General features: G+C 38.7%; 4 protein-coding genes across 8 annotated transcripts; 2 read left to right on the forward strand and 2 right to left on the reverse strand.

Moving 5' to 3' along the window:
- The first annotated feature begins 1,387 nt into the window (after positions 1-1,387).
- Positions 1,388-5,213, forward strand: LOC131304636 (protein ABA DEFICIENT 4, chloroplastic-like). The gene is made up of 6 exons (XM_058331967.1): positions 1,388-1,524; positions 3,094-3,310; positions 4,116-4,216; positions 4,477-4,605; positions 4,710-4,798; positions 4,888-5,213. The coding sequence occupies exons 1-6, from the start codon at positions 1,480-1,482 to the stop codon at positions 5,036-5,038; spliced, it is 732 nt and encodes a 243-aa protein (XP_058187950.1). The 5' UTR covers positions 1,388-1,479; the 3' UTR covers positions 5,039-5,213.
- On the reverse strand, positions 5,008-7,571 carry LOC131304633 (uncharacterized). Its single transcript, XM_058331961.1, has 4 exons — positions 6,967-7,571; positions 6,096-6,369; positions 5,802-6,001; positions 5,008-5,515 (listed from the first exon to the last, which is right to left on the reverse strand). The coding sequence occupies exons 1-4, from the start codon at positions 7,293-7,295 to the stop codon at positions 5,191-5,193; spliced, it is 1,128 nt and encodes a 375-aa protein (XP_058187944.1). The 5' UTR covers positions 7,296-7,571; the 3' UTR covers positions 5,008-5,190.
- A 652-nt stretch (positions 7,572-8,223) lies between these two features.
- On the reverse strand, positions 8,224-19,793 carry LOC131304634 (uncharacterized). 4 transcript variants are annotated; one of them, XM_058331963.1, is made up of 11 exons: positions 19,509-19,793; positions 16,150-16,342; positions 15,953-16,038; positions 12,737-12,821; positions 12,161-12,239; positions 11,879-12,012; positions 11,629-11,715; positions 11,337-11,449; positions 10,378-10,508; positions 9,572-9,684; positions 8,224-8,690 (listed from the first exon to the last, which is right to left on the reverse strand). In XM_058331963.1, exons 1-10 carry the CDS (start codon positions 19,565-19,567, stop codon positions 9,572-9,574), a joined length of 1,080 nt encoding a protein of 359 aa, XP_058187946.1. In that variant the 5' UTR covers positions 19,568-19,793; the 3' UTR covers positions 8,224-8,690. The 4 variants fall into 4 exon arrangements, with proteins under 4 accessions (XP_058187946.1, XP_058187947.1, XP_058187948.1 ...); XM_058331964.1 differs by having other exon boundaries at positions 8,224-8,687; positions 19,509-19,774; XM_058331965.1 differs by having other exon boundaries at positions 8,224-8,687; positions 9,564-9,684; positions 19,509-19,774.
- An 830-nt stretch (positions 19,794-20,623) lies between these two features.
- LOC131304641 (uncharacterized) lies at positions 20,624-26,023 on the forward strand. Of its 2 annotated transcripts, none has more exons than XM_058331972.1 (8): positions 20,624-21,041; positions 22,699-22,743; positions 22,848-22,977; positions 23,796-23,865; positions 23,948-23,996; positions 24,522-24,619; positions 24,855-24,993; positions 25,534-26,023. In XM_058331972.1, exons 1-8 carry the CDS (start codon positions 20,694-20,696, stop codon positions 25,585-25,587), a joined length of 933 nt encoding a protein of 310 aa, XP_058187955.1. In that variant the 5' UTR covers positions 20,624-20,693; the 3' UTR covers positions 25,588-26,023. The 2 variants fall into 2 exon arrangements, with proteins under 2 accessions (XP_058187955.1, XP_058187954.1); XM_058331971.1 differs by having other exon boundaries at positions 20,627-21,041; positions 25,509-26,023.
- The last annotated feature ends 1,019 nt before the right edge of the window (positions 26,024-27,042 follow it).

Consider the following 27,042-nt stretch of genomic DNA (forward strand, 5'->3'; position numbering starts at 1 on the left):
AAATGTTGCAATGTGGTTGAACATGCATTACTTCTTCCTTGAGTTGTACTCTGCACATCCGATCTCTTTAAGACTTTAACCAAGTTGATGAGCTCCAACATGTCTTGAGAGAAGTTGAGCCACCAGAATTAATGAAGAAGCTGGCATGAATGTCGGAAACCATCGCCCCTCCCACTCTACGACCTTTCAATCGAGCACTCTCTATGGGCTCTCCGGCTGAAAGCCCCGAATTGGATGGATTACGAAACACAGAGCCCGCGGTTCTTTCTCCAAGTGGCTGAGAGTTTCTCCTGCTGCAAACAAAACACAACACCCTAGTGCGTGTTCACAATATTTACATTTGTGCACAAAATCAGTGCAGCTAGCAGCTCTCAATGGAAAATTACTCATATAACATAAACTGAGATCCACCATAGTTTCGTTACTTTCGTATGACGATTTGATTACTTCATGCTGTAAGTTTCGATGTATTTGTCATTCTGCAAAATCTCATATTAATGAGACACTGATAAACCCTCGATAAAATCATACTATTTGACAAAAGAAATGAACAGTTAGACTCGTTGTCTATTTTTCTTGTACTAAATACAAGATACCTATACCGAACCATAGTTTTTATTCCTTTCCTAAAAGGGATACAAATTAAAACTTGCGTCAAGTCATGTGAGATGCAAGCTTCGCAGGTGCTATCAACTCATTTGAATATAGTTTATATAGAGTTTTGTTTAGTCTTTAAATAAGACTCCGCGAGTAGACGGTATGATTGGTCCTTAGAATAAGTGGAGAGACTTGTAAACAGACTCTGAACAACTTATAAAGTTTTGGGGCGCAAGCTTATCTTTTTTTTGGAGGAACTGACAAGAAATTATTTAGTTATCAATGATTACAACCTACCACCTACCGTGTTTATTGAATACAACTGTTACAAAACCTATTACATGCCAGGTGACAAATTACGCATCCAAATCAGCAGATGCAAGCTTATCTGGGATACCAATATCAGCCGACCAACAAACTGCATGTGCGCCATGTGTACCACCACCAATGGCTTACATTAAAATGAACGAATCTATACTTTCGCCTTTTCCACCCAATAACATTTGTCGGGTCGGGATATTTTGGGAAGAGAAAATTTGTTTAACGTAGGTTTTCGTAAATAGTGTTTATATAGGTGAATCGTAACCGTCTAAATATTTTTAGACGGTCTATATTTAAACTCAACTTTTTTTTTTTTTTGAGAGTTATTCTATCTCTTTTGGGAATTTTCATTCAAAATTCGAGCCAGACCAGAGAGAGTGCCACCTGCCTACACCACCGTCCCACGTCCTCTCCCGTTGACACGACCATCGTGGCTGTACTTCCTTCTGGATCTCCATTATTGGTTTCTCGATTCCCTTAGTTATTACTCCGTATATATCTCCAGCTCAAGCGGAGGAAGAATCTCCATTGTTGTTCAGTTTGTTAGTTTCCTACAGAAAAATGGCACTCTCTACTTGCTTTTCTCCTTCCCAATCCTCACTGAAGGTATGTTTTTCTACCCTCACTTACCCTGCATTTATTCATCTGGGTTTGTGATATTTTATCTTCACATTTGTCCGTACTTTGCCTCGACTACTCTTGTTATGTTGGGAATTTTTTCCCTTGAAATTTCGGATTCAATGTAGTTCTGATTGACTAGAATTGGGTTTTCAAAGTGGGTATTTGGCCATTTCTATTATTTTTTGGTAGATCTAAGACGAGTGCTTTTGTAATTTCAAACAGAAAAAATGGGTGCTTATGGATTTGTTCTATCGATTGCAGTGTAATTAGTTACTAATACCAAACCCAAGGGCCTAGTGGTCAAGGCTTGGACTTAGGGGTTTGCTTTCTCATAAGGTATCAGGTTTGCTATCAACTCATTTGGGGGCCAGTTCATATGGTGCTTTGCTCTGAGTTTAATTGGGCTCCCCGCAAGTAGGCAGTGAGATTGAGTTCTCCATAATTAGTTGAGGTTTGCGTAAGCCGGCCTGGACACTTGAGTTATAAAAAAAAAAAAGTTACTAATACCAGTTGGGTTATCACTAGTTGTGCCTGTATGTAACACTTGTACTAGGTCCAAGCCTTTAATTAGCACTGAGATAGTACCAATTTTAATCACTACCTTGGTCCCTTTTTCATGACTCAAGCTTACTGATAAGTTAGCTGTTTGTTCAACTGGTTTGTATTTTTAGATCAAATTTGTGAAATTTCCAGTAACGAAAGAGGGAAAATGAAATGGGGGATTTCACCTGAAGTTTACGTACTCTATCAGTTCTTGTCTAGACTGGAATCATTAGAAACTCTATTGGATCCTATGAATGTATATTCCAATTTTTGCTTCTGTACAAGGAATTTCAATAGGGTGTCCTGATAATTGCTTGTTAGAAAGAGAATATATCGATTAGGTTTTTTATTTAAAGGGTAAATTGGGGAGACTCAAACTTGAGGCTATTTAGTTGGGGATGCAATCCTTAGTTGCACGGAGCGGGAACGGGGGAGCGGGAAAATACAGAAACTCCCAAGGACCAATGTTGGGAAGCGTGAAAAGAACGTATACATATATTACGAAAATGATTTAGCATATAATGTACACTTTAATAACACAATCATTTTAGGGAGAAAAAATATGGGCCAAGTCCACCGTAAGTGTGAGAAATGGGCTAGTGTTACAACATGTGGTTTTCTTTTTTAGATATCATGACGGGCTAGATATATGAGTTCATTAAAGACCAATCGATAAAGCCGACTGAGATAATCCCTGTTTTTCTATACAAAGATCATACAAAACATCCCATCTGTGTAAGGAGTGGGCTCCCATCAAGCTTCTTAGTTGGAAGCGCAAGAGCACGCTCCCAAGTTGGGAGTGGCACCATTTTGGAGCTCCCTGCTACTAAGATGCAATCTAAGCCACTGGGTGTCCCCTGTGGCATACAAAAATTACGGTGTATTTCACTTGCCTCTAATGGATACATCTCAAAATGACGGAGCAATAATTGTGTAGTTCATATGCTAGGTAATTTGGTATACCGCGTACTAACCTTTATTAACTCATTGTCCAAATGCTTCTACTTGTAGATAAACCGTTCAGGGGTCATTTGTAGACTGACCTGCAACCAAAGATTCACTTTTGCTCTCAGATGTACCAAAGCTGAAATTTATGGCCAACGCGTTCCTGTAAGGGTGTCCAACGTACTCGGCAACTGGAGTTTCATGGTTGGATCAAGGATTACCATTAGACCAAACCTGCAGAGATTCCAACCTTATAGAGGGAGCTGTTTAGTGCGCGCTTCATGTAATTGTTCCCTATATCCCTTATTGTATAGCATGTGTATTTTGTAAGGCAATGATGCTCATTTAGTTCATATGGTCTGGGTTTCTAGTGTAGTTGTAATTATGTTAAATGTTAGTATGTAGAAAAAGCCACTGCAAAAGAATTAGATGCATCTATGTAAGAGATTGTTGAAAGACTATTCTCATTAACCTGTTGAGTACCCACCTAAGGCACACTTACAACGAATGCAAAGTGATTTAAATCATATGAATAGAAGTAGCAAAAATTGTCACCATCTCAAACTTAGCCTATTTTTGACAGATGAGCTTATTAAAGTTTTCTGTGTTATGACTCAAAATTCAGGTGAGCCGAAAACTTTATGATCCCATTGTATTTGGCATCTACTACAATTCATGTCTTGAAACTTTTATACACTTCTCTGATTTAGGATTTTTTACCTTTGCTCGTTTGACTTTTCCATTTAGTTCTAAAATACCAGATTCGTTTACACAATCTCTGACTGTGACTTGTGGTGGAGTGAAGGCTGAAGAACTGGCAGATTCCTCCCCCACTTGATAGTAACTAAATGTTGGGAGAATGCTAGTTTGGCTGTTTAGGATTCAGATCGGTTGATTATTTTAACCAAAACCCCAGTAACATTCGGTCTTTGTGCCTTGTGTCTTACCATTTTCGAATAAATCTTTTAGATCCTTGCTTCCTGATGTACTAGGACTACATATGCTTCTCACTCTCATACTGTGCTCAGATCTTCCTTTCAGTATTCAGTATTTCTGAATACTAGTATCTGTTTTCTGTCCTGCTGCAGGGTTGGCAAGTTCTCAAATTGCCAGTAGTGTGTTTACGTTGGGAACGGCAGCAGTTCTTCCATTCTATACCCTCATGGTTCTGGCTCCAAAAGCTGAACTGGTAGTGTTTCTTTGCCATTGTGACAACTTCCTTCTAATTTTCTGCAGTAATGTTTCCAGTTGTACTTACGATTTAAGCTCACAACAAGGCTTCCTCCTGGTTCATCAATGTACAAACACCATTCGTTTTGCTTCTAGATAGTTGGGTTCTATAATAGCCTATATTTAATATTCTTATCCATTGACATATAGTTATAGTATATTGCTTTGCATTATATCTCGTACTATGCCACTTACTGATTTTTTTCGCTTCGAATGCAGACCAAGAAGTCTATGGAAAGTAGTATTCCATACATAGTGCTCGGACTTCTGTATGCATATCTCTTGTACTTGTCTTGGACACCTGACACATTACGGCTAATGTTTGCGAGTAAATATTGGCTGCCAGAGGTGTGCATTCCAGGGCTGTATACAGATTCAGTAGTCATTCCATTCTTTCGTTAAGCTAATGATTCTAGTACTCGAATTCGTTCTCTCCTGTGTACTTTTTGCAGCTGTCTGGTATAGCGAAGATGTTCTCCAATGAGATGACGTTAGCTTCTGCATGGATTCACTTGTTAGCTGTTGATCTCTTTGCTGCAAGGTCTCTCTCTCTCTCTCTCTCTCTCTCTCTCTCTCTCTCTCTCTCTCATGTGCATGTGTGTAAACACCCTACTATTTGTGATTAAACAGGCAGGTTTTCCACGATGGACTGGAGAGCGAAACCGAGACCCGACATTCAGTCTCTCTCTGCCTGCTTTTTTGTCCTGTTGGAATCGTTTCTCATGTGCTCACCAAAGCGCTAACCAAAAGTTCCAGAAATTCCAAGCACAATGTGCATTAACAACTTGTACCAAAAAGATGGATCTGTATGACAAGCAACACATTAGGAACAGTAGGTTTTTCATGAAGATTAATATTCTACAGATTCATTAGAATTTCACAAGGCACTTGTTCTATTTGCAAGGACGTTTTCTCCATGATTCTTCTTCATTATCACAATGGCCGACTTTTGTCTCTGTTTGGGTTCAAAATTTTGCAATGTGTTTGAACATACATTACTTCTTCCTTGAGTTGTACTCCGCACTTCCGATAAACCGTCTCTTTAACCCAGCTGATGAGCTCCAACATGTCTTGAGAAGTTGAGCCACCAGAATTAATGAAGAAGTTAGCATGAATGTTGGAAACCATCGCCCCTCCTACTCTACGACCTTTCAATCCAGCACTCTCTATGAGCTCTCCGGCTGAAAGCCCCGAATTGGATGGATTACGAAACACAGAGCCCGCGGTTCTTTCTCCAAGTGGCTGAGAGTTTCTCCTTCTGCCAACAAAACACACCACCTAGTGTATTAGATAATGTTTTCAATTTCTTTGTTTTTGTTTTGTTTATTGTTTTTCAAGAAAAAAAAAATCAAAACTCCCAAGAACAGCGCCAGCGTTCACAATATTTACATATCCATTTGTAAAAGGTTTGAAACCATGTTCTCTGTGTTCGTTAAAAGTGGGTTGCATTCCGGAAATCTTCTCTGGGTTTCGCAAACTGAAAACAGAAAACGAAAGCAAAGCCAAGCAGGTTAGCATTTTACTATCTCTTGGAACCATTTTACCTTTCCAGGTGTTCTATTTGCCGTCTCCTTGCCGATTCCGACTGCTTCAACTGGAATGTAACAGCAACAATGGCAGCCAAGCCTTTCATATCTTGAAACGGAGACAACCGATAGCCAAACTTAAGGTCCATCCTGTTCAGTCTCTGTAGTTCACCTTCAGTTGTGACTATCTCAATGCTATCAACAACATCAGCAGTTTCCTGTAACGTAAAACGAGAACAAGTACCCAATTCACTCCTTTATCCACAAATGGATTCAAATGGTCTGCATCTTTGAGCTCAGAATAAGAATCACCTGCCCATTTGCTCCAGCATTCATGTAAGCAGCTCCTCCTACAGTTCCAGGGATTCCACCAGCGAATTCAAGCCCTGTCAATCCTTTACTTGAGCACAAGATCCCCAAACGATTGAATCCAAAACCGCTTCCAACTCTAAATGTGTTGGAATCAATCCTTTCCAAGAACTCGATCCGATTCAGAATAACACAACCATCAAAGCCCATATCATCAAAGAGGCAATTTGAGCCTTTTCCCACTATCATGAATCTTATACAGTGCTCTTGACAGTATCTGCGCCATTAGATAACTAATCAGCATGTGTTCATAATTTCCCCGGAAAAACAAGTTAACTACACTTAAGCTTACAAATTCACCAAAATCTCACTTGACTCCCTCCTTTCAAGTGTGTGGGTCTGTGATAGTCAGCCTTACAATGTCAAGTTGCAATTTCACCTTACACCCACCCAACGTTAACAAGGCTGAAGGTAGCTGCCATTCGAGCCGCACGTGACATTGTATAAGAACAAATAACATACTACTATTTGCATCTTACAACCTCATTAGCACCTTGCACTATGGCCAAAATCATACCCCTCTGTTCCTAATTGATAATTGATTACAAAAAAATGTGTCACTTTCTGACTTACAAAATAAGAATGTTCTTCAAAAGTGTCACGCATTACTATTTTTGTGCCCTCACAAAAGTGTCACGCGTTCCTAACGTGCGGACTGAAGTCAGTAGCCTCATATCAAACCGAGATGGGTGGAAGGATAACATCATGTGCCTTCAAATCAAATGCAGGAGTTGACTAAAATTGTACGGGCCAAAGTGAGATTTTGATAAGCTAATGTGTACCAAGTGGAATTACGCAAGAAAACAGAATTCACCTGACAACATAGACAAGCTGAGTTTGACTGGAAACCTCGACGAAATAGTTACAAGGGCCTCCGATGCCCCAAGTGCTGAGTTCGCTCAGCAGTTTCCGGCCTCGAACGAACTTCAATCCCTTCGGGCCATGGTTCGATTCTTCGCATTTCACGATGTTGGTGTGACTGCAATGCAAATGGGTGGGTTGTTCTGGGAATCTCAGCTGGATTTGAGGGTCTTGGGAGTTAGAAAATGGCGACGATTTGGATTGGGTTTTGGAAAACTGGGAGAGGTCGTGGGGTTTGTAAGTGGTGTTGGAATGCCAAGATAAAGCTGGGTTTCCGATCATTCTTTGGGTGTGAATTGCAAAGCTGAAAGGGAGAGTGGGGAGTAGGATCGGCCGATCGGGCTTTGAATCTCTCTCTCTCTTCAGAGAAATGCATGTACAGAGGAGAAGGGGGGAGGAGGAATTGTACGAATGGGGGAAGAAATGTGGCGGGACAAGTCAGGAATTTTGAAAGGATCCTCTCGAAGGAGAAGGTAGTCATCTGAATTGTCCAATATTGCAATTAATGATTCAGATATGTTCAAAAAAAATTCACAAGAAGAACTGAATTTTATGTGCGAAGAATTTTTGAGCAGATCTAAACTATTAATTTTTCCAATGTATAATTCAGATTTTGAGAGGATCCAATCTTTATTTTTGTAAGGCGACAAATAAGTGTAGAAAATTAATTCAAGTTTAAAGTGTCATGACCTTTATTCAAGTGAACCTATGTGAGGGTATCTAGAGTGATCCAATTAAAGTTAAAATAATTATGCCGTAGAGATTGACTCCATACGAAACGTTTCAAACTTAAATCTTGCGGGAAGAAAACAAACTTCTAAACACAAGCTTGGCCTACTTATTAAGAATGGTAAGAAGACTCAACAAATTCACATCAGATTTTTTTCATTTGTCTCAACGAATTCGGGCTGATTTGGCAAAGATAAGTCACTTGGCTTAATATTGTATGGAGTATTTATTAAGAAAAAAATCGCACTTGATATTTTTGTGTATCATTTAATCCGCCTCGACAGGAGGGATCAAAGAATTAAAAATTTATAATCGAACTTCATAATTTTTTGTTCATTACAATTTGCTTAAATACAAACTACACAAATATGCGAAATAGTAGAAGCCACGCTCCATATACAAGGGTCATGAAAGATATTTCTCCTTGGCCCTTTTCTAACTTAAATATATATAAATAAATTTAAAAAAACGCCTGAAAAAGAGAGAGTAAACTATGGATATAAATAAACAAATTAGTTAGTCAACAAGAAAATCGCAAATGGTCATCTGTAACTCAAACAACTTGTCAAATTCCATCCCCACCAAAAATAAAAATAAAAAAAAAAAAACTTGTAAAACAAAGAGGTGTTGATAATTGATATGCGATATCCGTCTGTACAAGTACTTTTTTTTCTTCCCCCAATCAAAACACCGGCGACATAAATCGCCATGCACCGACATTTACCGTAGTCTCCTACATGCTTCGCTTTCTGTTTGAAATACAGTCAAGAATATGCTCGGAATCCAGTAACAAAGATTCCGCTCGGGCGTCTGAAGAGTTGACTCGAGAACTGGAAAATTCTTTGCGACCAATTTTTGGTACAAGAAGGAAGAAATCAAAGGAAAGACATTTGCAAGATTTTGTTGCCAAGAAATTGATTGCAACATGTATAAACCCCAAAATGCCTGCTGCATTGGAAGAGCAAGCAAAAATCAGAAACCAATAGCCAAAAAGACGTCCTTAACGAAACGAACCACAAATGCAAGACGATTAGATGTACCTCACACTAAGATCACACGACAATTGGCCAGTTATTGTCAGTCAAAAAATAGAAGTCGATGAAGTTTTTTTTAACGGCAAAGAAAATTTCATTATCATAAAGATAAAAGGACGAAATCCTTACAAGAGGAAAAGCAAATACAATGAGAGAGCTTTTAAGAGTATAATACTCTTCTAGTGCTGCTACTTGAATTACTTAACCTATCCCTCAGCCCTTCGATTTTTTACATAACATAGTTGACAATTTGCCAACTAAACTAGAAGTCGATGGTATCCATCGCATACCATCGTATCAGTCCCTCTCCCTTAACCGAAATATCATAATGAAAAGAACAGCAGTTTTGTCGCAAGGTATTTGACCAAGTAGGATCGTATTATGGATACAATTTGCATACTATTCTATAGAAATTGAGGCTTTCTCCATCAATTAAGAGTCTTGTTTTGTAAGATCAATTAAGAGTTCATTAACGATAATTGTATATCATATAGGAAAAGAGTTTTGTCCAAGATCTTTGAAGGATTCATATATTCCTTGGCCTTCTGTACCATTCTGACCATTTCTTATGAGGCCTCTATTTCTTGGAAGTCCGGACTTTAATTTTCTTTAGCTTTCCATACCATCAGCAAATTTTAGTCTAGTTTCCCACTTTTTTTTTAAGGTAGACATAAACTTCATTCAGGATAGCAAATTTCTGCCCTCACCGCAATCATGCATAGTTTCATTTTCAAAGGTAAAAACCGTTAAAGAGAATTAGAGGCATCAGTCAGGAGTTAAAACTTACACACATACTTAAGTTGGTAGTGAAGACATCTGAATTTGGTCTTCAAATATCCCTGTTGATAGATCTGAATTCTGCAAAGAATCCTTCCTAACATGCTCCAAAGAAGTTGCTTCATAAATTCCTACAAAATTCACTCGACTTTAGCCATAAGCCAACTGAAGTTAAACAAAAAAGGGTAGCAATCTGCAATTGCACCTGGAGACTAGCATATCCAATGCATCTGCAGAACTCCAATCACAATAATTTAAAGCACTCATACAACAGTATTACAGGTAAAAAAGAAACTTCGCAGAGAAACTAGAAACAATCAAAACTAGAGCATATCAAAGTTCTCAACCTTAAACTGCAGGCAATGAAAGAATCTTAGTTCTGCAGATTCAAGAGTGAAAGTTCAAGCAATTACTTGCTGAAAGAAGGATTATACGGAGTAATTTTTAACTTTTGTCAATGGATTCCCAGAAAAAGGCAACGAGTCTTTCTTATAGAGTATCTTAAGACAACTGCAATACTCAATAGGTGGGACACTGCAGTTGCGCAAATAAATCTGGATTCCCAGTTGCACTTTCATAGTTAAATATGCTATTTTATTTTTTCCAGGAAAACTATGGCTAAATTAGAAAAGCTAAAGCACCTACACTACCTGACCTAAAACAAAATGTTACATATCGTACTATTTCATGAGAATTTAGTGTTATGCATTTGCATTGGCATACAGTCAAGGGACATGTGATATCAGATTGAGGTTACACATATTCCTGTGAGATCTAGAAAGTTTAACACCGGACAGATAACTATGAAGGAATAATCTACATACCAAAGCCCAAAAGTATGGAGCAGATAAGAAAGCCCAGTAGGGAAAAATTCATTTTGTACACAATCTCCAGGACAATGATGCATCCTCCAGCAGCCATTAAATGCCTTGGCGAAGAGAAAACCATATGCAATCTGCCACAAGTAAACATAAAAGGAAATTGGAATTCTCCTTTCAATCCAGTTTGGTATGTAGGAAGTATTAAACTTTTGGACCAATTGTGGACTACACAGCAGGCAGCACCTCCTTTTTCAAGCAGAATTTCAATAATTTTTGAACCAGGGTTATGAAAACTTTAAAGAAGTACAGTTAGTAGTATCAGAGTTTAGTATCGAAGCTGAAAACAGGTCCCATAAGGTCCAGGATGGAATGTTTAAGTGGGGTCATCTGCTTGAAAATCAATGGTGAATTTGATAGCTCATTTAATTGTGAGGGAATTTCAAACTATTACCCACCCTTCTGAATTCATCATAGCCAAACTTGCCAATTTATAGCCTATATGAAGAATCCTCTCACAAAATGTTTGGATGATTCTTTCCAAAGACAAATGGAGAATTTAAAAAGATAAACTAGCATGATGAATTTTATGAAGGATAAATAAAATGTGAGCATGTCCCATCTCCTCGTACGAACCAGTCACTGTATGAAACACAACAATGTTTTCTGCAAAAATATTTGGAAATTACTGAATCCATTTATCACCAACAATTCTAGAATATAATCAACTTTTACAAGCAAGGAGTGGAACATAATCAAAGGTTGAAATTATTGAGATCATTTGACAAAGTTGAATAGCTGAGTGAGTAAAATGTTAACTTTGCTACGCAAGACATCAAGCATGAAAATATGACCAAGCATGCAGCCACACACATTCCCATGTAAATATCGACTTGAGAACTATTAACCGGGCATTAGAAAAATCGAGAAGGCTAAAAAAGAATCTAATAAATTGGTCTTCATACCTCTCCTCTGCTATACTGTCAACATAAAATATCAAAACAATTCCAAAGAGACTGGTACTCAAAAGAGCCCAAGCCGAAAATGGCAACTCTATACCGCTATCAGAAGTTGACCCCTGAAGTTCTCAACATGCACAGAAAAAAGAAGAGAGCAAAGAAAAAAGTAAGTCAAATCAGAACGTGTAGAGAGGGAGAGGGAGAGGGAGAGGGAGAGGAGAGAGAGGATGATATACTACTAGAGTCCTAGTGAAATTTATAAATCAATAAAAATAGGAAGTCTTAGGGCCAAACTTACTATAATCATGTCCCACATGGCCACAGGAAAGAGAAAACAAGTTGCAGCAGCAATGGTTATGGCATGAAGTCGCCTCTTAAGTTGATTCTGAAATAGAAAAATGCATATACCAGATATTGCACTGGATAATTAGTCGACAGATTCAACCACATAGTACTTGTGGCAAGGAATTTTGAACATCAAAAAATACAGCGTCTTTCTCCAAAAAAACTAATGCAGTGTGTAATTGTGCAAAGATGGATGTGAATACCTTGAGTGAAACACGTCTTGCAATCACCCTTCTCAGCGCAGATAATATTCCAGCTAAGGTGGGAACTATCATTGCATTCATTCCTACAGCTTGCTCTTCCTGAAGGTCCTTAGTATCCAGGTCATCATTAAAGGGTATTTCTCCAGTTAAGTACATTGCAACATTACAAAAGATCTTCCCATTGCTCAGATTAAGAAACAAGGGAAAAGATTAAAGAGAAGAAAAACGAGAAATGATCCAAAACTAGCTCGGAACAGAATACTTCATGTTAGAAAAGGATATAAAATGGGGAATGTGTGGCCATGGCCCACCCTTGAGATAGGAAGTACAAAGATGCCAACATTGCAATGAGTCCACCCACCTGATCAAAGATGAAGATCACTGAACTATTACAAATTCTATAAGATTAAAAGGACATCTCTTCAATTGAATTATCTCCACTGATACAAAGAACCAATGCATTAGATCCCATTTGCCATTCCCATAGGATAGTTAAAGTTGGAATATGACCACACATTTCGTGCTCCACCAATTCCACATATCCATGAAAGCACACACTTTTCTTAGGTAAAAAAGCAAACCCAACACAGGTGCACAACTATTTAGGTATTGAGAAACAAAATCACCCACCCAATCAAAATAGTAGATTGAATAAGGAAACCTTTGTTAGACTTGTCCCACATCGCTCATCTAAGCCACCCAAGCTTGGTTAATATATTCTAGAGGCTACTCCACCTATTGCCAATTGGTTTTAGGTAGGAACCCTCCGAGAAATCTAACAACCTTATATGCTTAACTCATGTAAAACTTTGTGTTTCCAAACAAAGCAAGTGGTTCATAAAAGTGAAGCACAGCCACCTTTTTCCAGACATGGCCCTTTCTTCCATATAACACTGCGGATAACACTCCAAGAACAGCACCTGAGTATTCTGCCATTATAGCCCTGAAATTGAAATCAACACTGTTTGAATATGAAGAAGAAAGAGAACAGATATTATCCATCTTATAAAAGTTCATGATGAACAGATAAACAAAAGGGCACTACAAGAACAAAGCAGAGACCATAAGCACAGCAATCTAGAGTTCATTATCCTGGTTAAGAGTATCAGAAGGACTGCGACTAGAACTACAAAGTTTTCAAAGGCGATTTTGGGGCTTGCCTAGAGGCTTGTCTCACAGCGAGGCGCGCAAGAATGCTACTGGGCTTTGATTTTTTAGACGTTTACCACAAAGGCATTCGCACATCAGTTGGAGGAAAACGGAGTAAACTTTTCACGCCTTTTTCGCCTAGATGACAGAGGCGCCGAACAAATTAGAAGAGTCGCCAATATATTCAAGGTGAATTGGCTGATGACTACTAATTTGGTCAGAAGCACTCAGGCAAGTGCATTAGACTTCTGTCGCACACCAAAAGTCCTCTCCCCTGTTTGATTAGCAGTGTACGGTCCTTGGTTGGCATATACATGCAAGCATTAGCCACACCAAATCCAGAGAATGTCAAGCTAACACGACAATTGGAGCCTAGGGAGTGTTTAACATGGAGTATGGACCATATAGTCAGAGTCCCTTGCTTGGATGTCTAATTAAACAGAAGCAGTCCAGGCATCCAACATATGCCATGATTTCGATAAACTGAAAAAAAAAAGAAGAAGAGGCAAGATCCGAAAAGTTCATACATCTCCATTTGTAGAGTTGCCAACCATCGTTTTCAACAATTTGAACAGTAAGATCAGTGAAGGGTGCGGGATTCTTCATGCGAGGGGACCAAATCACATGTATTCACAAATTAACAACAAAACATTATTCTTATACAATAATAACAAAATTGTGAGGGGACCTATCTTCATAATTTTTACAAACAATACCTTAATATAGAAGAAATATTGGGATAATTGGGAGGTTTGCAAGGACCAAGGCCCCCACTTGCACCCCCCTTAGTCTGCCCCTGTGTAGGATTAAACAGAAAATCTAGGGTTCCAGAGTCATCCAATGGTCCCTCACAAATTAATTGGGTGAACAATTGAATTTGGCTTTAAACACTAACCTATAGTAAGAACCCATTCCTAATTGTAATGCATTTAAGTTAAACCATCTCAGTGAAACAAAGGCACCAAATCATATGCCTTTATACAATAGCATTTAGACTCAAAAGTAGCATTTAGTGGGGGAGAAAGGACAAGCTTAAATCAACATGTACAGTATATCTTTCCTTCTGTACTATAAGTTCATCTTCCCCAAATGGAAAGGTTCTCAAAGACCGAAAACCATTTCATGGGTTCCAACCACTTCCTCCAGTAAAAAGGCATAGCCTCATGCGACCCTCTCATCCTCTTCAAATGGAAACCTCTTGACCAAGCTAATATAATAGGAACATTGACACGGCTCCCATGCAAAATCCAGCTCCTTTGCATAATCACAATGAATAAATAAACAGTCCACCATATCCCTCACTCTCATGTAGCACCACTAAGAAAGTCAACTTTGTTAAACCCCCACCACCTTCCAAAGGCTTCTCCAATTTACACACTCAATATTAACGTATAAGACCTAATTGCATATCTCTTGACATAAACTTTCCACACCAACCTTTACTACCATTTCCCCCCAAACTCACCCATAAAGAATATCTATTATCTAGCAATGCATCCTCAGCCTCTAGGCTCCAATCCAGCACTATACAGATGAAAGACAACTACATATAATCTTCTATTTATGATTATGAAATAGATAAGAGTACATTTTTGTGTGGCACATTAAAATTACTTTTCAGCTTTCTTTGAATCAACACCCCTATTTATGTTCTTATGCCATTTTTACAAAGTTCAAAGCTTGATATTGTTTACAGTTCCTAACTTCCTACGCTAGAATGTACCAGGGTTCAACAAGGAAAAATGTACCAGGGATCAACAAGGAAAAGTTTTATGCAAGTTCCATTATTTATCCTTAGATTGCATGATATGGCTTAGTTGTTTGAGTTGGATTGCATATTATGGCTTCGCAATGATTGTACTTTTAAAATTACTTTCTCGCAAGTTAATTTCAAATAGGCAGTAAAACAAAAGAAATGAGAGTCACAGGAGCACAATAAACCAAATCAAACCGAGCCTTACGTCCCAATCACTTGAGGTCGGCTACATGAATCCGTTTCCTCCATTGAGCTCTGTCAAGGGCCACTTGTTCACACAGACCCATTATACTCATATTTTTGCGCACTACAGCATCTAATGTCAATTTAGGTCTACCCCTCCCTATAACATTGCTACCTAGAGCTATCCTATCCGCTCTCTTAATTACTGTATCTTCTGGTCTACGGTAAATATGTCCAAACCACCTTAGCCTATTTTCCCTCAACTTCTCCTCTATAGGTGCTACAGCTACCATCTCACGAACACGAACAATTTCATTTCTAATCTTGTCTCGTCTAGTCTTACCACACATTCACCTCAATATTCTCATTTCCACTACACTCATCTTGCTCACATTTTGTTTCATAATAGGCCAACATTTTGTCCCATAAAGCATCGCTGGTCTTATGGCAGTTCCATAGAATTTTCCCTTCAATTTTGTGGGTACCCTCTTGTCACATAGTACACCAGTACCGCTTCTCCACTTGAGCCACCCCACTTGGATCCTATGGGTCACATCATCAGCAATCTCTCCATCTCTACTAATAATTGAGCCTAAATACCTAAAATGATCACTCTTTTGTATCTCCTGGTCTTGGATCATCACTCTTTCTTCATGCGCACTCTTTCTTCATGCGCACTACTGGTACCACTAAACTTGCACACCATATACTCAGTTTTACTCCTACTTATCCGAAAACCCTTTGACTCTAATGCTTCCCTCCAAATTTCTAGTTTCGTATTAACACCTCTAGCAGTTTCATCTACGAGGACAATATCATCTGCAAACATCATACACCATGGAATATCCTCTTGAAATTGTCTAGTCAATTCATTCATAACTAAGGCAAAGAGGTATGGGCTCAGGGCTGACCCTTGATTCACAGGAGCACAATATACTACATAAATCTAGATTACTAGTTGGAGCTGTTTCACGACAAGATAGTACCTCAAAGGCCCACATGATTTGAGGCCCTTTCCCCACAAAATGAAGTATAAAGCCGTTATGCCACCATTTATTATAGAAGGTACTACCTGAAAAGCAAATGCAGTAGGATAAGAGAAACTGATCAGTGATTGCATTAGCAGCGGTGAGCTTCCTTTTTATCATTCATTTCAGCCAGTAAAAGAATCTTCCCTGTTTACCTGTGTGTTAGAAAGCGGTCTGCCTTTCCAAGGCTTTTGCAAAGCTATAAATATGATTGCTGATGGAACGAGACAAAGGAAGATAAAAAGTACAACTGAAGCTCCTGTCTGAGACAAGTAGCGGTACATGGAGTAAACTGACCATATTCTCAAGAAGTTGCCAAGAACATGGACTATCTGCAATGGAGTGTGCCTGCAAGGAAAGAAGGTACTCACTGTAAACAACTGAGGGTAGCATGGGAGGAGTACATACAAGTGAAAATAGCTATGATTTAGCGTATAATTCTGGCAAATTCCCCAGTCTCGTGATAACTCATTCCCAAATTCCAACATATAGACAATAAAGTGCCTGACTCAACTCAACAAATTAATCCCAATTACTTTGGGGCATACCCTCCAACTGATTGATTCTAATTGTTTTGCGATGTAATTACCATTTAACAACCACAATATAACTGTGACAAAACATATGGGAGAGAGAACGGATTTGTATTACTGAATATTGAGGGTAAATGATTCCAATGCTAGCACAAACTTAAATAGAGAAAAGCCTAGAAATCTATACCTAAAATAGAAGATTACAAAGAGATATGATTACAATATTATCACGATACGATTCTATGCCTAAAATACAAGATACAACGAGATCACGATGCATAATACTTTCACATCCTCCCTCAAACTCATGATGCGAGCCCGGAGAGCATCGTGAGTTTGCCAAGGGAGCAACAAAACCGAGCAGTGGTGTGCGTATTGGTGCAATAGGGCTGAAACATTGCTAAAACGGTGTTGTAGAGGTCCAAAACGGAGTGCCAAAACCTGCAAAACTGAGATTGTGCAGCTCCAAACGAAGCAAACAGAGCAGAACGAAGAAATCCAGATTTCTGAAGTCACGAGCAAACTTCAGTGCCAAATTCAGATAGGTCGCGACGACAGATTCAGATAGCTTGACACACATCAAGCCAGATGCTCAACCTCGATTGAGCAAGCAGCCCCAGAGGCGCATGCAGAAGACAGACAGAATACAGGTCCTCAAACAAAAGGCAGAAATACAGGTCATCGGACGGACAGATAATTCAGAAAGAAGAACAGATTAGGATAGCAGACAGAAGAATAGATGTAGACACACAGAAGAGCCGGATACAGAGTAGAGAGCTAGAATAGATACCGGAAGGGTAACCAAACACTAGAACATAAGAGAGAACCAGAAGAGAGCCATAACAAAGCCAAAAAGTCAGATGTAGAGAAACAAAGTAAGAGTCAGAGGAAGGGAGACAAAGATGCAACCAAAGTGAGTTACAAAAACCCCCATGGTTCACCGATGGCCAAAAAGAGCAAAGAAACTAAGCACAGGAGGCTGACATAGCTCCTGCGAGGGTCGCCGGAGGCTGAAAGAGCTTGGCCAGTGCTAATGGAGGTCGGAGAAGGCTGTTTTTAGAGGTTTCGAGCACCTATGCAGCAGATCTGAGGATTTTGAGCTCCGACGAAGGTTGCCGGGAGCTGTTACAGAGGTCGGAAAGCTGCCAGAGCAGAAATAAAGGTCTGTGGAGGGCTGGCAAAGGTGCGTTGGAGGTCGGGAGGACTCGCCGGAAGTGCTACAGTGGTTGCCGGAGGTGCTACAGTCCAACAATGTCAGAAACAAAGTTGTTGGTGTCGGGCAACGTCAGAAACAGAGGCAAAACAGATTGATGCAGAGACTGAAATGCTTCCAATAGTTGTAGAAGAAGAAGGATTGTGACAAAACAGATAAGTGTCCGGCGGATGGCGGCGAGGCATAAGCCGCCCGCCCGAAAACAAATATCCCATAGGCCTAGATCTTAGGCTCTGATACCATGTGACAAAACATATGGGAGAGAGAACGAATTTGTATTACTGAATGTTGAGAGTAAATGATTCCAATGCCAACACAAACTTAAATAGAGAAAAGCCTAGAAATCTATACCTAAAATAGAATATTACAAAGAGATATGATTACGATATTATCACGATACAATTCTATGCCTAAAATACAAGATACGACGAGATCACGATGCATAATACTTTCACAATAACAGCATACTTTTAGTACAGGACTCATTCTATCGTAAAAACATCTTCACCAACTCAAAACCAAAATGTAAAGCCAGCATTTGGTTTTCCAATACCAAATGGCTATAACTGGGGAACTTATAAAAATAAAAAAATCACCAAATGCATTGCAGGCAACAAAGACAGATAGTGCATAATAGCACACAAAGTCAGGGTATACAATGCCAACTGGGAAAAAGATAAGGCATGTTTCATTTTGGCGAGGGCTGGCAGGGTGAAGTCATCAACAAACTACCTACCTAGTTCCTTTCTCATTAGGAAAAGACAAGTTTACTGGAATATTGATGGCTGAGGCATATATGATGAACGGTGAACCCATTAACACTATTACAATCACTCCAGAATCTCATCGAAAAGGGGCCTACTAATTTGCAGTTTTGCACCACTTTGGTGCTTTTATCTGAGATTTTGAGTCTCGCGTGTGTTCCATTTCACTATATAGAAGAGAGAACGTAAACTTCCACTCAGATCAAACTCCACTGAACCATCATAACATTAATAAGCTAGTAGTAGTCAATCATCTTCTAAATCTTCCTCACTTTACTCAAAAGCTAATGAAATACCAGAAACCACAAAACTTCCAAGCAATTAAGTTAGACATCTGAGCAGGTAGCTAACAACTAACTAGTACACAACGGAACACTAAACGGCACTCAGAACCACTTGGGCAGCTAACAAAATACGCGGCATCAAAAAGGAAACAAATTCATAATATGCCAGTGTCCGTTCGGAAAATAAGGCGAGCAAGGTAATTCGAGAAGTCCGTAGGACTTTGGACTCACTCTCTCAACTCCCAAAATGGAAAATCCCAAGACTTCTTAACTTCGATTCGTTCTCAACAGTGTCCAGGAGAGTGCCACGAGGCCTCTGGCCAGCGGCATCAGAGGTTGCACTTAAGTGCTAGGAGAAATGAGGTCAGTAGTTCAACTCCTCCAAGGTGTTCTCTGTTCTAAAAATACCAACTTCCGCCGATAAACAAAAAAGCAGTTTCCATGAGAGTTGGGTCCTTCAAATTGAATAATAGTTCAACTAATTCCACAATTCTTTCCAACTTAATCATTGCAGTAAGACCCACAAGTTTTTTTTTTTGGTAATTAAAAAAAAACCCACGAGTTGTTCACAACTGAATCTTGAAAATACAAAAACCCAAATCAATGCAATCACGCTGCAAGTAATTATCTTTTCTCGAGGATCAAAGTAGGGTTAGGGCTAAGATTTATGGGTTTGCATTAACCCACGAAATAAATGAACGAAAATGAAAATTTGTTCACCTGAAAGCAGCGGGGTTGGACGAGCCTCGATCTTCTGAAATCGTTTTAGGGGACATCATCCTTCCAGCTGCCTTGATCTCTACAGCTTCGAATGAAATGCAGCTTCAATAAGCTATCATGCGTGTATATATATTTCGTATATCAGCAAATCAATGCTGGGTAATTCGTTGCTTCTTCTTCTACTTCAGCAGTTCCCAGACGAAAACGAGAAAGGAACTGTCAATTCCTTGGTCGTTTATTGGGCTTGGATGACCGTACTTGGCAGCAAAGTACCAAAGAAGAGCACAAAGCATTGGGACCCTGGCCCATGGGCCTAGTTACCGAGAAATTTTTCAGGGCCGCCCGCTCGGTGCATCCTGGCAATCCATTTCGGTTTTGGACTGTTTGGATTTGGAAAGAGAAAAAATGAAGAGAAAGAGGAAAGAAAGTGTTTCAATCTGAACTGTCCAATAAACTTTTAGACGGCTCGAATGTGCCCGCTTGGGCACCACGTCAGCCAAGTAGTTAGGTCCCGTTCCGTTTTCTTTTTAAATCTTCTTTTTCAAAAAGAAGATAATTTGAAGCTCAAATATAATGAAAATAAAAAATAATTTTTCAATTTTTTGCACTGTTTAAAAATTTTCAATGAGATCTATTAAATAAGATCCATATTGGTAGAAAAATTATTTGTGTAAACACATAATTTTTAAATTTAAAATTACATTCTTTTTCAAAAAATACTTTTTGGAAGAAACTGGAATACCCCTTACCGAGCTTGACAACTATAGTTAAGCTTAAAAACTCCCAACCGTAAACTTTTATTTCATGGCCGCAAATTTTGACAATATGGCCGGAAACTTTTGCATCATGAATTTTTTAAAAGTCGTGTTACCATTTACACTTTCAAACTTTCAACCACAAATTTTTGTATCGTGATCGCAAATTTTGACACTATGACCGCAAACTATTACAAACTTGTGTTCATCATTTAAGCTTGAAAACTCCCATCAGCAAACTTTTGCATCATGACCGCACATTTTGATATTATGGCAGCAAATTTTTGCATTGTAGCTGCAAACAAATTTGCGAATGACCAAGTTGATAATTTAAAAAAAAAAACACAAAAATACTCGACCCAGGGGCCAGAGTTGTACTGAAAAAAAACACAAGGAATACACAAAGGGGGACACTCAGTGATGCTCAGTGATGCCCATGGCTTTCCTTTGCACTCTCCGTCCAAACTTTCCCTCCACGAGAATGACCATAACGCCGCGCTCTGTCCTCACCAGGGAGTCCAGGATGGGTGTTCAGTACGAGCTGAAGCAAGGGCAGTCCCGTCTTTTCCACAAGCTCCCTTCTGGTTTGGCCATGGAGGTTATCTTTCAGAAGGGTTTTGATCTCAGAAACCCAGATGAGGGAAGAGAGAGATTTGCAAAGCCACCGTTAGTATTCATCCATGGAAGCTTTCACGCTGCTTGGTGTTGGGCTGAATACTGGTTGCCTTTCTTTTCGCAAAATGGGTTCGATTGCTATGCACTCAGCTTGTTGGGTCAGGTACTCTCTCTCTCTCTCTCTTGCAAATTTGTTTGAATAATTTTGAAGGTTAATCAATTTTGGGTTATACTTCAGTAATTTATTCGTCGGGTTAAACTTCCGTCTGTGTTATGTAGTGTAGGGATTCTATCAAATAAGCTTTAAAAAATCTACGAATATAGCTGCCAGCTATATCCGTAGAGTTTTAGCTGGTAACAGTGGCTGACGTAGGATTTGTGTCTAGCAGGGCCGAACCGGATGAATTTTCATATTGATAATAGAAAGTATATTCCATAAGCCTATATTGCTACTTGCGAAGTCGGAGGAGGAGACGGGATTGTGTCTATGTGCTAAGCCGCCACTTAATTTTACACACATGTCCTAAAAATGATTGGTTACTTGAAATTTTAGAGATTTTTCCCACATATAGGAATTTTAAGAATTATTTTTCACCCAAGGATTTGCAGGGGCCAATCACATAGAACTTTTCAAAATTAACTTGAAAAACGTTGTTCTAAAAGTTAGCAGCCTAGGCCAACTAGTCCTTGTTTGGGTGCTAGGTGGTGGTCCTAGTCCTCGCGTAGGCTCTAAGCAGCCGATTAGTCAGCGCCAAGGCACCAATGCCCCTTTTCCGCCTGTCTAGCACGTAGCCACGTAGTGATTTTTAGAACATTTTGAAAAACCAGTATAGTATGTGAGGATATTTGGAGTTGTGCAAGGCGCCGGCACCCCCTTGTGTCCGCCACAGGCTGTTAAGACTATTGTGCTTGGTTTGGTTTCTTAAAAAATGCTGGGCAATGCCAGAAACAAAATTGAACAGCTATGTGTCAGGTTAATACTTAATAGTAAAGAATTTTATCTCCATGTTGTGCATATGCATACTAAGTGTCTTTATAGTCCTTGTGAAAGTGTAAAATTTTGTTGTTCAAAAGAAAAAAAAAGAAAAAAAGTGTAAAATTTCAATATCCACATTCACAGTTGTGGATATGTAGTTGAAAGAAAACCAGTGCTGGAAGGGGCGCAACTGCTGTACAAGAAGGTTTCATTTCCGAAGAAACAAAAAAAAATCAACTTGAAAATTGAGCTCGCTTATGAAATCAGCAAGTGTGAAAGAGAATTTACATAACAAATCCTTTACACCCAGAACGAGAACTATGCAATAGATCCATCTTTAGCTGATTAACTTTTAAAAAAAGACATAAAATTTTCATCGTTTCCTCTGTCCATAAGCACCACATGAGGCACAAAAGTGTTCTTGCAACTATCCTTCCAATGGGAAAAAAAACATTTTATTGGTAGCATACCTGTGCATTTTGTGCTGATATTGTACAGTATGACTTAGAATTCTGTACACTATATATGGACACTTGCCTCCTGGCCGTTTCTTATCATTTCAATTGCGTGTTTTCTTAGATACGGCTGAAGTCTGGTTTCTCCATTTTAGTCTCTCTATGTCTGTGTCTGTGTGTTTGTGTTTCATTTACATACTATTCGTAACTATTATCTGGACCTGCATCATCCTTGTAAGGTTCATAAATCAAAATTATAGTGGTATCTCATGATGTCATTGGACCACACACACATCTCTTGCCAATCTTTATGTAGTGACAATATTTACTTATAATTTATATCATTTGCATTTCTAGTACTGATTTGGCTTCCTCCACGACATGATTAGGGTGAAAGCGAGGCGCCTGATGGTCCTGTTGCAGGTTTGCTTGAGGTATGTTAGCACCCGCTTGGGAAGCAGTTCATTCTACAAGCTTACTTCTGGATATTCTTACCGTTCATTTTTCTGATAACCCATCTCTCCAAATCCCACAGTAGACACATGCAGCTGATGTTGCTGATTTCATCAGCAAAGAAATCAGGCTGCCACCAGTTTTACTTGGACATTCATTTGGAGGGCTTATTGTTCAATATTACATCGCAAACATAAGGGGTGAGCAAATTTCAGGTAAAAGTTCAACCTTAGTAATTAGTTCATTACATTTACATGTTTAAGAATGCAGAGTGGAAAAGCTAGAAACTTTGGAAGTGAAGAAGTATATTCACAGGCTCTGTCATTCCAAAGAAACAAAAACATAAGTAGTAGGATTGATATTAGTTTATTCGCATGATTTGTATCAGGTAAGAACATAACCTTCTACGAGCAATTGATAAATTAGAGGTTGAAGGTGCATTTGGAGGGCGTATTGTTTTTAGTTGCATACATAAAATGTCAGATGAGTATTTAGGGCATAATTCACGTGCCAGTCTGGCACATATGAAATTGTTAGTGCGAAGACATCAATTTTGCCCAGATTTGAGCCCTATGTAGCATTGACATGGACAGAAACACGGGGCGCTGTAATTCTCAAAACGGACACGGACACAGTGAGAGATGCGAGAATTTTTTTGTAACATTTTTTAGTTATTCAGACATTGATACATACATTATAGTCACTAAAATACTAGGATAGGGCTTCCAACGAATGCGTTATTAAATGATGATGTTGCCAGTATACACGTACTTTATATCACACTTGTGGTCCAATAGTTTTGAAGGTCTTGCACTTATCTCTGAAAAGCTTTATAATATATGCAAAAAGCCACCTTGTAGTTTCTCTATGTGTGTCCCCAGTGTCTCAGGTGTGCCCCACCATGAAGAATATTGAAATTTAATAGACCCACCGCGTGGTGTATCCCCATGAAGCTGTTGATTTCTCAGTATTAAGTTGTGTGTTCTAAGTTTCTCCCCTGTACTCTCTTTATGGTAATTGGATTGATCCCCAGAAATGAGAAGCTTGCACCCAGATCTTGCTGGAGCTGTACTTATTTGCTCTGTGCCCCCTTCTGGAAATAGGTGACTTCCTATGGCACATGGCTTCTTCCTTAACATGATGTACTTGAACTGGACTAATATGTTCTTCTCTTACTGTGTACAGTGGATTAGTGTGGCGATATCTCTTCTCCAAGCCTATAGCTGCTTTTAAGGTCTGTCACTATGCTGTATTTGGGAGAGTCAACCCATTTGATTTCTCACCTTCAAACTTGTTGGAACCTATAAACTGATGGTATATTAAGTAGTTCCATAAGCAGTGTGTGACTTAACCAACTGTACTCTCCTCTTATGTTGTTAGCTCCATGTTCTCAAAAGTATTCACTTCGAATGGGGGGATATCTTGATTATCATCCTCCACTTCATTCAATCCATCTATTTGCGGTCTCCGTTGGTGGCACAACTTGTATATTAATGTTTTCGGGGTCACAACTATAACCTTACCCACAGGCAACACTAAGATGCAAAGGTTATAAATGTTAAAACATAGCTGTTCATAAGTTGGGAAAATCCCAGGGAGTTGGGCTCCACCTGCCACCCACTGGGATTTGGAAAAGTTCAAGGCTGCAAGTTTGCATGATAAAACATAATTTTTTCAATTGATCCTGTTAGCATTCTTTTCCTGTGGTCTAGAATGTGAAGTTATGAATGAGATGTGATTGATTTCATATTTTGGGCAGGTGACACGCAGCCTAGCAGCCAAAGCTTTCCAAACTTCTCTGCCTCTTTGTAAGGAAACATTTTTCTCTGCAGAAATAGAGGCTGATCTTGTCGAACGGTTTGTCCACGAAGCTTTATTCCATATAGTTGGTCATGGGGAATTACATTAACCTATCTTAAGGATTTTGAAGGGGCTTTCTTGTGATTTCCCTATGGTGTGCCTAGATTTTCCTTCCATCGAATATTAATTCCATTCTTTTTTATGGAATTTATATTAGTTCAGTTGATATTTTCTCCTAAATACATGACATATTGTGAAAAGTGATCCTAGAACTTCTTCTCTATTTGTTCAGCTATCAAAAACTAATGAAAGAGAGCTCCAGGATGCCATTGTTTGATCTAAGGAAGCTTAATGCATCACTCCCAGTTCCCTCGGTGCCGAAATCTTCCATTGAAGTTCTTGTACTGGGTGCGAAGGATGACTTCATAGTGGTAATCCTATAACCAAAAATTCATGTATCCACCTGGTTAACCATGAGATAATTTCTCCCTACTGCTTTAGTTAAGTCTGAAATTACCATTATATAATTTTCTGTCAGCTACATTACATTATCTAGTCATAATAAAAGTTGGTGCGAAGCTAACAATGAAGACAAATGGCGCTATTTCTTTTTGTACTTTATGTAAAAATTCCAGATTTGTCCTTTTTATTCATTTGATGCTCGTCTTTCTCCCCTGCATTTAGGAAAAACTACACGTTGAGATTTATAATGTCAAAGTATAAGGAGAAAAATATCTTGGACTTGCAATTATTCAAATTGATTGTTTTGGACCAATAACGATATTCTAGTTAGACAAAACTATAATTCTTCTCAAGTGTCACCAGCACATAGTTGCCGGAAGCCATATTGTCTGGACTAATGCTCCTTAATTGGGATCTCTATGGCCTACAGTTAATAGTTCACTATTTGATAGAACATAATGTAACAAAGCAACTGTTGCCTTAGGATGCTGAAGGACTCGATGAAACAGGCAGGTTTTATGGAGTTTTACCGGTCTGTATCGAAGGGGTTGCCCATGACATGATGCTGGATTGTTCGTGGGAAAAGGGTGCAGTGGCAATCTGGTCGTGGCTGCGTGGTTTAAACAGACAGGAGAAGATATGACTAAGGACGACGTTTCCAGCTAAAATTTTGCATCGTAGTCCCGGGATTTCCAACTTGCTTCCTCAAATTGCTCATATGTTCCCAAGACAATAATTTTTCCTAGGGCTTAAAAGGAGATCGAGCAGATCTGTGGAAAGTCGACAAAACCAGAACACTGCTGCTACTTACTACTGGACGAGCTGCTGTCTCTGTACTGAACTCCCTTGTTGCTAACTTGGTATGTTATTTCGTTAGATGCCACTTCTTGCAAGTTTTTTCCAAGTTATGGCTTCAGTTTTTACTTTTTAGGCAGTAGTATTGTTTCAGCAGCTACTACTACTTACAGTTTTGAATAAGTAACTGTCAAGTTTCTTTCATGCTATGCTCTTTTAGTCAATTTTTTTGTAGGCTCCGTTCAGTTGTCAGGAATGTTGTACTGGAAAGTTATTCTCAGGAAAAGTTAAGTAAAGTGAAGGAAAAAGAAATCTATTTTACTGTGAGTGTTCATTTGACAAATTTTTTTTGCAGGAAAACTGAAGTTTAGTGGTTCATTTGTCGGGAAAAGACATTTATGAGAAACTTCTTTATTTTTATTCTCATGGCTATTTTTAAATAAAAGTAACTTTGAGAGGTAAATAATGGGTTAGCGTATTTCAAAAATGATCACATACGGAAAATGTATTTTATCTGATGCAAAGCCTTAACATGAAATGAAAAAATTAACTTGCAATTCCTTATTCAATTTGCTATTTTCTAAATGGTCATGCAAATCCCTCATTTAAATTGACATCCTCTAATAATCAACCGTACAAATGAAGTTTAAAAAATAAGTAGATGATAACTAAATAAACAAATGTTAAACAACCGTGCTTGGTTAGTTGCCGATACAAAAACTTATTGATAATTAGTTAGTACAAAACAAAATTGAACACTAATGACAAGATAAATAAATACTTTCAAAAAAAATAAACTATCAATTTTTTTCCACAACAATTATCTCAAAAAGCACCATAGTAGTCGAAATTGTTGTTGCTCACGTAAATCTCAAAGTGTCTTTCTAAGAACCTAATTCTTATTTTTTTGGTATTGACGTCATTCACTTTTTTTCTTACCCGTCAATTATTTTGGCTCCACAATAGAGAAAAAATTTTCCGTGACGCAAAATCATATGCTTTTGGCCGGATCATTTTTGCAAGAAAGTAAATCTTGTAGGAAAACTTAAAAACATATTTTTCACTATTTTCTGCCAATTGAACCCTACAAAAGTTATGGAAAAGTTGATTTTTTCATCATTTCATGTACTTTCCTAGCAATTGAACGAGACCGTAGGTTGATATGACAAGATAATCTGACAGCTCGTATCCATAATTTATTTTAAGGCTGGAACTCGCCTGTC

The sequence above is a fragment of the Rhododendron vialii genome, chromosome 10a (genome assembly GCF_030253575.1).
Source record: "Rhododendron vialii isolate Sample 1 chromosome 10a, ASM3025357v1".
Taxonomy (NCBI): Eukaryota; Viridiplantae; Streptophyta; class Magnoliopsida; order Ericales; family Ericaceae; genus Rhododendron; species Rhododendron vialii.